Source organism: Phascolarctos cinereus, unplaced genomic scaffold, assembly GCF_003287225.1.
Source record: "Phascolarctos cinereus isolate Bilbo 61053 unplaced genomic scaffold, phaCin_HiC Scaffold_5;HRSCAF=322, whole genome shotgun sequence".
NCBI classification, from domain to species: domain Eukaryota; kingdom Metazoa; phylum Chordata; class Mammalia; order Diprotodontia; family Phascolarctidae; genus Phascolarctos; species Phascolarctos cinereus.
In genome coordinates this window covers 259,358,028-259,370,193 of record NW_027555958.1, presented here as the reverse complement: position 1 = coordinate 259,370,193, position 12,166 = coordinate 259,358,028, and the positions used below count along the sequence as shown (strand labels likewise).

Below are 12,166 nucleotides of genomic sequence, written 5' to 3'. Positions count from 1 at the left end.
TCTATCTTTTTTTTCTTTTGATATTATTGCTTTTTGCTTCTCAACTTCCAGATTATCCTTCACTTCTATGTATTTGACTTCCCAATCATTTTTTCCTGTTTTTTTTTGTAAAATTGACACCTGAAATAAGGTTTTCTATTCTGCCAATTACACTCTGCTATGGTTCCATGTTTTCCCAGGAATCAATGGGTTCTTCTGCCTCATTAGCTGTACATTTATTTTCCTTTGTCTTAGAATATTTGCTCATTGACGGCTAGACTAATTTAGCTGATCTGGAAGCCATATTTACTTCTATTATTATTATTTTCTCTTCTGGTTTATTTACTTGTGATCAAGACCTTCAACTAAGTTTTCGTCATCCTGAGATCTTGGTTTCATTTCACGATTTTTTTCCCCCTTATGTTCCCCAATTACTCAGTTTATGATTCACTCCTCTGAAATGGTGGTTATCGCAGAGGCTACACTCAAAGTCATTTTAGCTTCTTCCCATACTGTGCAGGTCACATTTCACCAGCTTTGGTCTCTCCCTCAAGGATGCCAGTTGTCTTTCCCACAAGCTACCTAGAATACCACATATGCTGACATCCTGTCCCAGTTTCCTTTTTCCCTCAGTTCTCTCACCGATTATTGTTACAGCACAGAATACTGCCATGTTGCAGTCCCAACTAGAGTTAAACTTTTGCCTTTTGGTTTCCCAGGGTGCAAGAAGGAGGGGAGGAGTAGGACAGTTGGTAGAACTGAGTTCTATTAAAAGTCAGCTTGTACAGCCCTGCCGGAATGTGGCATCTGGAGACTGAAGGGGTGCTGAATTAGGACATTACGGGTTAGGGATTAGCCTTCTCTTTTGTTCATCATATTTTTACCCCATGGTCCCTGATGTCTTTGATCATGGAGACAGGTGACTCCTATTTCTCACACATAATTCCCATTTTGGAGAAGTCTGAGAAGTCATGAGGATGAAGAAAGTGTCTAGCCTCCCATCTTGTTGGTCACATGACTTGAATTCTGATTGTTGAGATGTTTATCAGTCGTGTCCATCTCTTCATGACCCTATTTCTTAGCAAAGATGATGGAATAGTTTGCCATTTCCTTCTCCAGCTCATTTTATAGACGAGGAAACTGAGGAAAACAGAATTAAGTGATTTGCCCAGGATCACATACCTAGTAAGTGTCTGGGGCCATATGAACTAAGGAAGATGAATCTTCCAGGCCCAGCACTCTATCCACTGAGTTTTGGGCTGTTTTTTTTTTTAATAAGAGGGTGGCAAACATATATTTGTTGACTATATGCTAGGCACTGTTAAATGCTTTACAAATATTATCTTGAGGGCAGCTAGGTGGCGTTGACCTCTTCCTACACCCCCATCCCAACCCCTGCAGAAAGAAGCTAAAACACTACACTTCACCTAAACACTACCATAAATTCCCCTTCCCAAAAGTCATGAACCCATGCTCCTTCAATACCTCGGATGCAGAAATGGAATGGCCATTAACAACACTCTCATAAGCAGGGAGTTGCTGCTATACCCTAAGGAACATCAGGACTTGCCATCCTCCCTACTACTATGCTTTCTTGATTCCTGGGCAATGATCTAATCTGTCGCTGTATAAGAGAACTCCTGGGTCTTGCTATCTTCCCTGGTACTGAATTCTTCTGATTTTTAATTTGTACCCCAGTGCCTAGTACATAGGTACGCACTTAGTAAGTGCATTTTCATTTATTGAACAAAAACCTATTGGTCTAAAAGGGCTGACACTTTCTTGGTTAAGTTCTACAACAAATGAGAGTTGGCCTTGCACATTAGGCAGATATGCTTTCCCTTGTATACTTACCAGCAATAGATCAAACAGAAAACCTTGATTTCTGAAGAATTAACTATGCCTCCAAACAACATAAATGTGATCATAGTCACTATTTATCAGTTTTATAGGAAGAATGGGGGTTGATTTTAAGGCAGTGTCAGGTATACAAAACAGTGACTGATACTTACCAATGGCTGTAATATATTCTGGTGCTTGTGGAGTAAGATTATGCAAAGCCTTAGTTGACAGCCCTCGAATAACTCTGAAAAAACAGGGGGAAACTGTTTTTATACTTTTTCCCTCTTATTTTGACAATTCTAGATTTAATTTTAAAAAAAGAGAGGATAGAAAAGATATGCATGTAGAGGAATCCATGGATATGAGAATCATTAATTGTTTAGTTAATTAAGGCTATTAAGATTAGAACAAAACTAAGCTGAAATGGCAAAATGACAGAAAGAGGCAGTGTTCTCTTAAATAAAAACACTGAATTGTAATCCCAAAAGTTTTGCCCATCCCTCATCTCATATACATATACACGTACACATATGCATGCATGTGTACGTATTAAGTGGGAAATGTCATTTATTTTTCTTCAAATTATTTGTGTAAGGGAGCAAAGCAAAGACTATTTCAAACTTTGCCCTTTTCGAGACCTTGAAACCACTAGAGTGGTCTATTCATAGACTACAAATAAATAGCATAAAATTTAGACTGGCTCATTCTGGCTTATAAATGAAATGAAATTTTTAATGGTTCATTCACAAATCAGAAAGGGAATGCCCCTTTCCAACATGCTTTTTCCTATTAAAGGTGTTAAGAGGCTCCTTAATAAATTTAATAGATTATAGGGCCTTGGCTACTGGATGAAGCCAACTGACAACATGAAGGAAATATCTACTGACTGGCTGAGAGAATCAGCTACACCCAACCAATATAAAACGGACAACTGTAAAGTGAGTTGAGACAGTGAGATATGACTGTCCAGAAGAAAGCCAGCTTATTCTAAAAGGAATCAAGTTTTGAGGATTTACTCTTTATTTTACAAATGGGGTAGGGGGAGGGAGAGAAGTAGTTTCTCTCTCAACTCCTACCAAACATAGTAATAGGAGATCACTTGTCAAGAATAAAAGCAGGTTCAAAAAGAACCAAAGGAGAAGAACAGACCAGGGAGGCCACTGGCAAGATGCCATCTGATACAGGAACAATGTGAGAAATCCATGAGAACAGAAAAGACTTTTGAGGTCCTGGGATATGAATTATCTTGGAGATGTGTGTTCCCTTTGTGTGTTTTTCTCTACTAATGCAAACTCTGTATGTATTCACTCTTCCCAATGATGCAGATGGTCTGTACCACAGACGTAAGAAGGAATGTTCTGTTACTATTGCTCTTTCCACTGCGCCACCTAGCTGCCCCATTATGCACGCTTATCTTACATAAACTGAATATTACTGTATTAGAAAATTAATTGTATGAAATATGAAGAATGCTAGCTCCACAGACATCCTGGTGTTATCACAAATTAATTACAGGAACTGTATGCATGGGTAAGGGATAAAGTCCATTTCAAACTTTCACCTTTTTCAGGCATTGAATGATAACACTGAGTGACATACTTAGAGCTCATAGAAAGTGAACAACTTAGAATATGCCTTTTATAGTTTATAAAGAGCACTAAACCTTCATTGGCTAATACTGTAAGTGACCTATTTGCAAATTACAAAAAGGTATGCCACTTTCAGACTTTGGCCAGTGTAAAGATGTGTTTACACATCTTTTCTCTTTTTGGGAAAAGGAGTTTCTTAATTAACTTCAGAGGATTGTAGGTCCTTGACCATTGGGTGAAAGCAATTGATCACATATGACCACTTTTGTGAAATGTGAAATGACTGGCTAAGAGGACTTAGTAACATCCCTTCAGCAAATATTTTAACTTTAAAAAAAAATAAGTTACACAGCTCTAGAGTGAACCAATACCACAGCCACCAGCAGTTGGGAGGATACCTATCTATTGAGAAAATATAGTTTTTGAGGACTTGCCCTTCACCTCCGTTACTGTGCCTCTTGGACAATAGAGCAAAGGAGAGAGAGGATTTCTTTTCCCTTGCCCTTTGGCAAGGGTGTCTTGCAACAGACAGTTTAACTACATAAAGGAACAGGTCTAGGGAATCTAGTAGAGTGGACTTTCCAGAAGAATTGCTGTGCCCAGAAGAACAGTGTGAGAAAGACACTGGGGCTCTGCACACTGGAGACTAGAGTTCTCTAGTTCACATGTGTTCTCTACATTTGTGCCTCCCTTTCTTCCTGCTAATGTGACATATGTTTCAGGAAACCCCAGATTTATGAAGGAAATGTTTTGTTACTATTGTTCATAGTATGCACTTCAGTAAATGCCTCAGCTTTGAGCTCAAATGGCTAAGTATTGAAAGTAAACCTATTGGTATGGCTGGTGCAAATGAGATACACAGTTTTAGATATGGTCACTAAGTGGATTTGTTTAGTCTATACTAATTGGCTACAAAGACTTGGTTTTTCCTCTTTTTGTTTTTTTTTACTGAGACAGAGAAGAGATTTGAAAGGGAAAGCTAGAGATCTGAAAGGGTGAGAAGAGATTTGAAAGGGGGCTAACAATAGTGTTGCCTCTACCCCAAAAGGAAATGAAGGTCACAGAAGCATTTTAAAATGCATGGAAGAGAAAAGAAGAAAGTTCAGAAGGAAATACAAAAAAGCAAGAAAACTCTGAAAGTAACACACTGAATTTATAAAATATAGACAGGTAGGTAATGTAGTGAATTGAGTCAGGAAGATCTGCATTCAAATTCTGCCTCAGATACTTAACTAGTTGTGGACTATGGGCAAATCATTTAACATCTGTCATTTCCAGTTCCCTCATCTGTAAAATGAAAATAAAACTAGCAACTATTACCTAGGGTTGTTCTAAAGATAAAAAGAAATGTTTTTAAAGCACTTTGCAAGCCTTAAAATGCTATTACAGATGCTAGTTATTATTACAATTATTGTTGTTGTTGTTATTTTACTTTTATAAAAAGTAAGCCATAAGAGATATTCATGATTTTACATACAATTATTTTTCTGCTCTGTTTTATATAGAAAAATGTTCTTTTTTGGAGTGTTTGTAAAATTCAGAATTTTTTTAAGGACTGAAAAGGGAGTGGAAAAAGAGAGGAAAGTAGTAGTTACAAAGAAATAGCATGGCTTCATCAAACTGGTCAAGCCAAATCTCTTTTCTTGACAAGATTACAAAACTAGTTAGTTAAAAGAAATGTGATGGATACAGTTTACTTAGATTTTAGCAAAATTTTTGGTAAAGTTACACTATTTTTATGGAGAAGATGAAGAGGTAAGGAAGAAATATAATATATAATATAAGCTAATGAATTCAGTACAAACTGCCAGTGTTTTAAGAGTAATGATAAGATAATGGCTCAATATCAATATGACAAGAGATATTAAGCAGAATATACCAGGTATCTTTGCTTGGCTTTGTGTTATTTCTTTTTTTTTCTTTTCTATTTTTAGGCAATTGGGGTCAAGTGACTTGCCCAGGTTCACACAGCTAGTACCCGTCAAGTGTTTGGTGTGAGGCCGCATTTGAATTCAGGTCCTCCTGACTTCAGCACCAATGCTCTATCCACTGTGCCACCTAGCTGCCCCTGCTTTGTGTTATTTCTATCAGTAATCTATCTACAAACAGAAATGGTAGGCCCATAAATCTCTGATGGCCCAAAGCAGAGAAGAATACCTAACATGCTAAGTGACAGAGTCAGGATTCAGAAGAATCTTAATATGTTACAGTACTGAGCCATCCATCATTCATCATAAGATGAAATTCAATAGACATAAATGTTTAAAAAAAATCTTGCACATGGGCACAAAAATCAACTTCACGAGTAAAAGATGCAGGAGGCATGGCTAGAAAGCAACTGTTCTGAAAAAAGACCTGAGGGTTATAGTGGACAACAAGTTCATGTCTTGACCTGCTTTAAGTGGAAATTTGTCCCATTTTACTCTGCCCTCATCCAATGTCATCTGGAATATTTTATTCAATTCTAGGGACTACAGTTTAAGAATGACAGTGATTAAGTTAAAGTGTCCAGAGGAAGGCAATTAGCGTTGTGAAGGGCCTTGAATCCATCAGAGTGAATGAGGATTGGTTGAAGAGACTGGGCATGTTTACTGTAAAGAAAACTAGTTAAGGGAGTCATGACAATTGTCTTCAAGTATTTCAAGGGCTATCATGTAGAGGAGGCATTAAGCCTTGTTTTATTTGGGTCCAGAGACAGAATCAGAAACAATAAGCAAATTAGGACTTGCTATCAGGAAAAACTTTCCAATAATCAGAGCTGTTCAAAAGAGGAAAGAACTAGCTACCTGAATTCCCTCTCCTTGGAGGCAGTTAAGCAATGGCAGGATGATCACTTAGTTATAGAAAAGTGTGGGCTCCTTTTGTTTATGAGTTGGGCTAGATCAGGGTGGGGAATCTGTGGACTTGAGTTGACATGTGGTGCTCTAAGAGCTCAAGTGCAGCCTTTTGACTGAATCCAAACTTCACAGAATAAATCCTCTTAATAAAAGGTTTGTTCTGTAAAACTTGGACTACACGGTTGCTGAGGTCGCTTGTAATTCTAAAATTTTGTAATTCTGTGATTCAGCCTATTATCTATTTCAATTAGAATAATTTAAATACTCCCAGGCCCAATCCTATGGGTTTATCCTCATATGAATAGATGTTTTAGTTTCACATTGGCAGCTAAACCTCCACTATCAGAAATATATACAACTTCTGAAACGTTAAGAACAAAGAAGAAAATATGGCAAGTGTTCTCCCAGGAGGCAATACAGAGAAAAGATGATATGATATATAACATAGATCTAATCTTGACGCAAAAATTTTCAGCTTCAGGAGCACAAAAATCTAGATGTCCCTATGTACATATCATTCTTTATATATTTTCACTTCTTTATTACACCATTTGGTATAGCTTAATGGGCATTTCAAAAGAACTGACCACCTCAAAAGCTGGGACAGAACTACTTCTGACATTAAAAAGAACTTTCTACAAGGAAGAGCAGTGACACCTGCCTGTTACCTGGGAGAAAGAACAGCCATGCAATGTGATTAAGTGGCTTATTTCCTCATGAGCTTAATGGTACACCTCTCTTTGGTTCCAATTAAGAAATGGTACCAGTGACAAAACTTTCTACAGGAAATTAATTTAATCTTCTTATACTCAGTTTTAATGTCGGGCAACACTAATAATCTGTTTATGTTCTAGATTATATGCCTAGGGTTTTCCTTTGAAGTATCAGATTTAACTACCAATGAAAGGCTGAGATACCTTATGACTGCTACTATAATTATGAAACTTGCTATTAAAACCTGCTTATCTTGTTATGAGACAACTTGGACCAACTATAGCTGTCATCATAGTTCTGAGTCAGGGTGGTGATACTATATGTGCATATCTACTGTCATAGGGAAGCCATGTAAGTACATTTAAAGTTACTTTGACATTAAATTGAATTTAACTTTCTACCATTATGCCTACACAAATCCATTTATAAATTTATGACCTTGGAAACACTATATTAAGAACTCAAAGTTATTTTAAAAAAAGAGAGGATAATCCACTAATAATAGGCATTTAAGAGGTCTTTAGTCCTTCATATGAGACCAAAACTGATATTCTGGGTACTTAACAGCAAATAGGTATGTTTTGGAAAATAAAATGGTCAGGTACTTAAACTGAAGAAACATGGATAATCCCATTGAAAACCTTCAAAAATAATTTAGTCATTATATTTGAAAAAAAAACCAACAATAAAATTTTTTTAAGGATGAGAACACACAGTTAAACACATATTCAGAGAGATACTTGCCCATCCCAGTGGTTTATCTTCATGTCAATAAGATGGTCTATCATTGATTGAGTATATTCAGCAAAGCCAGCAATATTCACACTGAAAAATAAATCATACATATGTGTATGTATATATGCATATTATGTGTATGTGTGCATATGTATATATACGCACATATGTACATGTTAATATATTTAAATTATTCAGATTTCGATTTCAGCATGTTCTGATACCATATGTGATCATGTCAAAGCAGAAGTCCAATTTGGATTATAATTTAATCAATGTCAAATCCACAGAGGGAATGCGCTGAAAAGTCTGGTACAGTCTGAGATCTCCAAGGGTAACTCTAAAGTAAAAACAAATTACGAGGGCAGCCCAAGATTGGACTCTCACTTCATGGCATTATTATGAATCAAACTGCATCCTCAGACTAACTCTGGTTTATATCTACATACTTGATCTTCAAGGTTAATATACATTCAGGGACCACGCAACCTTATCTTCATCCCAGCCACTTTTTGCCCTGCCCATTCCTGCTTTACCATCCAAACCAGATCACCAATGGCCATGCTTGAGAGGAGCTAAACCACGTGGCTCTGCACTTCCTGAGACTAGGCATTTCCACCTTAACCCGTCACTTTCAGTCTTTTCCACCTTTCACTTCTTACTATGACCCAAATAGAGCTATCCCAACAGCTTATACCCATTGTTGCTTTACCACATAATCTTCCTCCCCTCTGGCAAAAAAAAAATTGTTTTCTAAAGAATCTTTTCTATAGAAACAGTTTTGGGAGATATTTCTATGCCCATCATTTCCATAATATGTGATGCATTTTGGTGCCCTTGCCACTTTCCTTGTCTCACTAGCTCCTTTTGACTCAGCTGGGAATTTCCCACTAGAATCACATCAGTTACAAAACCAGAGGAACTTGGAGATGTTTTTCCAAATCCTCTCTAAGTGGTGTGGTAGGAGAGGTAAAAATAGGAGGGAGAAAAATGTCAGGAAATTTCTCAGCCTCAGTTCCTAGAGAGCCCAGGGAGACTCTCCCTCACTAGAATGGAAGTCAAATACTGTGAGGAGCCAAACAGAAAGGGAAACAAATTTACTAATGTACTGAGAGTGATTGCCTTTTGTTGTTAATAGCACTCCCTTCGTAGTGTACAGATTTGGTCTATATGATTTTTTTGGCCCTCTCAGAGTACATAACCAATAAATAGCATTCTTCAGCATTTAACTGGACCAGTGGAAAGCTGATTACAGAGAGTGACAGAAGGTTCAACTGTTTAGGCCAAGGTCTCCCACTGCATCCAAGGCTATCTCCAGTTGTCCTGATCTATATCTTGCCACTGAACCCAGACAGCTCTGGAGGACAAAGTGAAGCTGGTGACTTTGCACAGCCCTCCCTCACTTAAATCCAATTCACTTGCATGTTATGGCATCATCTCCCTGATGTCATGGTCTCTTTGAGAAGGAAGGAAAAACAACAACCTCTTACTATGATCATGAACTAGAATCAAATTAACATGAAAAAAGCCTCCAGAAAGGGCATGTTGGGGAAGCTAGATGATGCAGTGGATAGAGCACCAGCCCTGAAGTCAGGAGGACCTGAGTTCAAATCTGGCTTCAGACCAAACACTTCAAACTTACTAGCTGTGTGACCCTGGGCAAGTCACTTAACCCCAATTGCCTAACAAAACAAAACAAAACAAATCAGAAAGGGTATGTTAATGGATTTCCCCAAGGTTTTACTCACCCTATGGTTACTCACTTAGCAACTTCCCAAACCATAACTTCTTTCCTTGGCCACTTATTTCTGTTTTGTTACTCTCATTTAGAATGTAATCTCCTTAAAGGGAAGGGGCAGCCTCACTTTTATATTTGTATCCCCATACTTAGCATAGTGCTTAGCACACAGTAAGTATAAACAAGTTTTTTTCATTTATTCACTTTATGAGATGTTAATTAAATTATATAAATTTAGATAGGATTATCTAGAATTAGAAATGAGATACTTCATAGAATCATAGGATCATAAACTTAGTACAGGAGGGGAGACCTTACAAGTCACTAAGTCCAGCTCCCTCATTTTAGAAGACAAGGAAATTGAGGTTAAGGGAGTTAAATAACTGGCTCAAGGTCATGTAGGTCTGACACAGGATTTGAATCTTCTTGACTCAAGATCTAACACTCTATCTAAATCTAGCTATGGTATATATCTTGAACATATAGCTATTCAGTTAATAATAAACAAAGTTTTCACTACCACTATGAGCAGATCAACCAATCAACTTTACCTAGATTTTTCTGAGTTATAATTTAGTTTATTAATGCTAAAGTAATAGCAGAAATGATCTTTCCTAAATGAATTTAATTGTGTACATATACATAATGTGGTCATCTGGGATCATTTGGGGATTTTCCAAGACTAATTTTCCTAAAAGTAAAACATATGAACTTCAGATAGAGAAGAGGCCCAAAGGTAGGTAATAAACTTATATCTTAAAATTAGGGGATTAGAAGGAAGGAAACTGAAGCATGTTCTGAGAATGTTACTAGGAAAGAGCAGAAATTCAATATGGATTATAATGTGTAGGTAAAGGAATATCAAAGGACAAAAGGGAACTATATAAAACCCTTTCTTCTGAACTGGAGCAAGAACACTAATGAGACTGATACTCACTGACTCTCTGGTAATTTTCTCAACTATCATTTACAAGGCTTTGGTTCTCTGAGTGGTGGTAAGAGAATACTATATACATTATAATAATACATGTAATACATCAGCCATTTAGATTTGTTGTAAAGCATGCATTTATAATTATGTCCAGCTCCCATCTTAGCCAAGCCTAAGATTAAAATGTTATAGGAACACCCAATTAAGACTTTTCCAAAGAACCAGTTGCTCAAAACGTGGGGAAAACTTAACAAAGAAATGAATAGAAATGAAATCTTAACAGCCTAATACATCACATAGAAAAATTTTTATCAGGTATCATGATAAATCCATCTTTTCAAGCTTAAAAAATGCTTCCCAACTGTCAAAGACTTACATATTGGGTATATCAGTAGCTGAGCAAGAACCCTTGATTTCTAACTACATAGGCCCCTACTGAGCAACAATAAGCAAGTGCCATTACTTTTACTTTCACCTCTGATTTCTTGCCCAATACTGCAACAGTAGCCAGTAAGAGGAAAGTATACCACCTACTACTACCCAACTCCACCAAAAGTAAGGTAATCTCAACCCCAACCTTTCTTAATAACAGAAAATTGAAGAATTCTATGTCTAACCTGAGGGTGAAAGGGAAAAAAAGCAAGGAATGTTAAAGGTGATAAATTACAGATAATATCACCAACATTCATCTCTGCACTTAATAGTTTACAAAGTAAGCTCAAATACATTGTCTCATCTGAACCTCACAACACAACAGAAAGGAGGATTGTCTCCATTATACACAGATGAAGAAACCTGGGCTTGCCCAAAGTCATAACTGTTAGCAAATGCCAAAGCTGAAACTAGAAACAGGGTATGGTGAGGGTTTTTTTTTCCTCTCTCTCTCTCTCATTTAGTAGTTTGTTAAGTGTATGTTAAATTTAACATAATAATAATAAAACTCCCCTTTCTGACTCGGTTGGCTTCTAAATTTCCTATGGCTCTCTTCTGGCTTTTTAAAAAATCCATTTCACTAAATCTATTTTTTTTCTTTTCTGAATAACTATCACACCCAGTTACTCGCCTGATCCCATAACTATATCTGCAAACAGTCACTTGTAACAAATAACTATAGTCACATAAAAGAAATTTATACATTGTCAGTGGCTATAAATATATATCTCACTGGGCATCTACAATCCATCAGCTCTCCACCAAAAGATGGTAAATATGCTTCCTCATCAAGCTTCTGATTTTAAGATAGGCTATAGCATTGATCAAAGTTCATAAGTTTTAAAAAGCTGCACTCCTTGTAGTCACTGTATACACTATTCTCTTGGTTCTGCTCAATTTACTCTTCATAAGTTCATACAAGTCTTCCCAGGTTTCTGTGACATAATCTCTTTTGTCATTTCTTCCAGTAATATAATTCCATTACACTAATATACCATAATTTGTTCTATTTCTCCAATTAATGGGCAAATACTTTGCTTATAATCCTTACCTTAATAACAAGTGTTGATATAGCTAGGTAACACAGTAGATAGAGAACAAGGCCTAAAGTCAGGAAGACCTGACTTCAAATCTGGCCTCAGACACTTATCAGCTTTGTGAACCTGGGTAAGTCACTTAACTCTGTTTGCCTAATTTCCTCATCTATAAAATGAACTGAAGAAGGTAATGGCAAACCACTGTAGTATCTTTGCTAAGAAAATCCCAAATGGGATCACAAAGAGTCAGATACAACTGAAATGACTCAACAAGTGATATTTTTATATACATGGGTCCCCTTCCTTTTATTTTTAATTCATAGGGGTGTATG

At 36.8% G+C, this 12,166-nt stretch overlaps 1 protein-coding gene across 4 annotated transcripts in view; it reads right to left on the bottom strand.

Annotated features, from left to right (window-relative positions):
• TBCD (tubulin folding cofactor D) overlaps positions 1-12,166 on the bottom strand; it is a 502,517-nt gene that overhangs the window by 218,107 nt on the left and 272,244 nt on the right. For all 4 annotated transcript variants that reach the window (XM_078155768.1, XM_078155769.1, XM_020987528.2 and 1 more), the window contains exons 19-20: positions 7,706-7,786; positions 1,992-2,065 (exon numbers count right to left, since the gene is read on the bottom strand). In XM_078155768.1, coding sequence (XP_078011894.1) covers positions 1,992-2,065; positions 7,706-7,786 — 155 coding nt within the window. The remainder of the gene's footprint in view (positions 1-1,991; positions 2,066-7,705; positions 7,787-12,166) is intronic.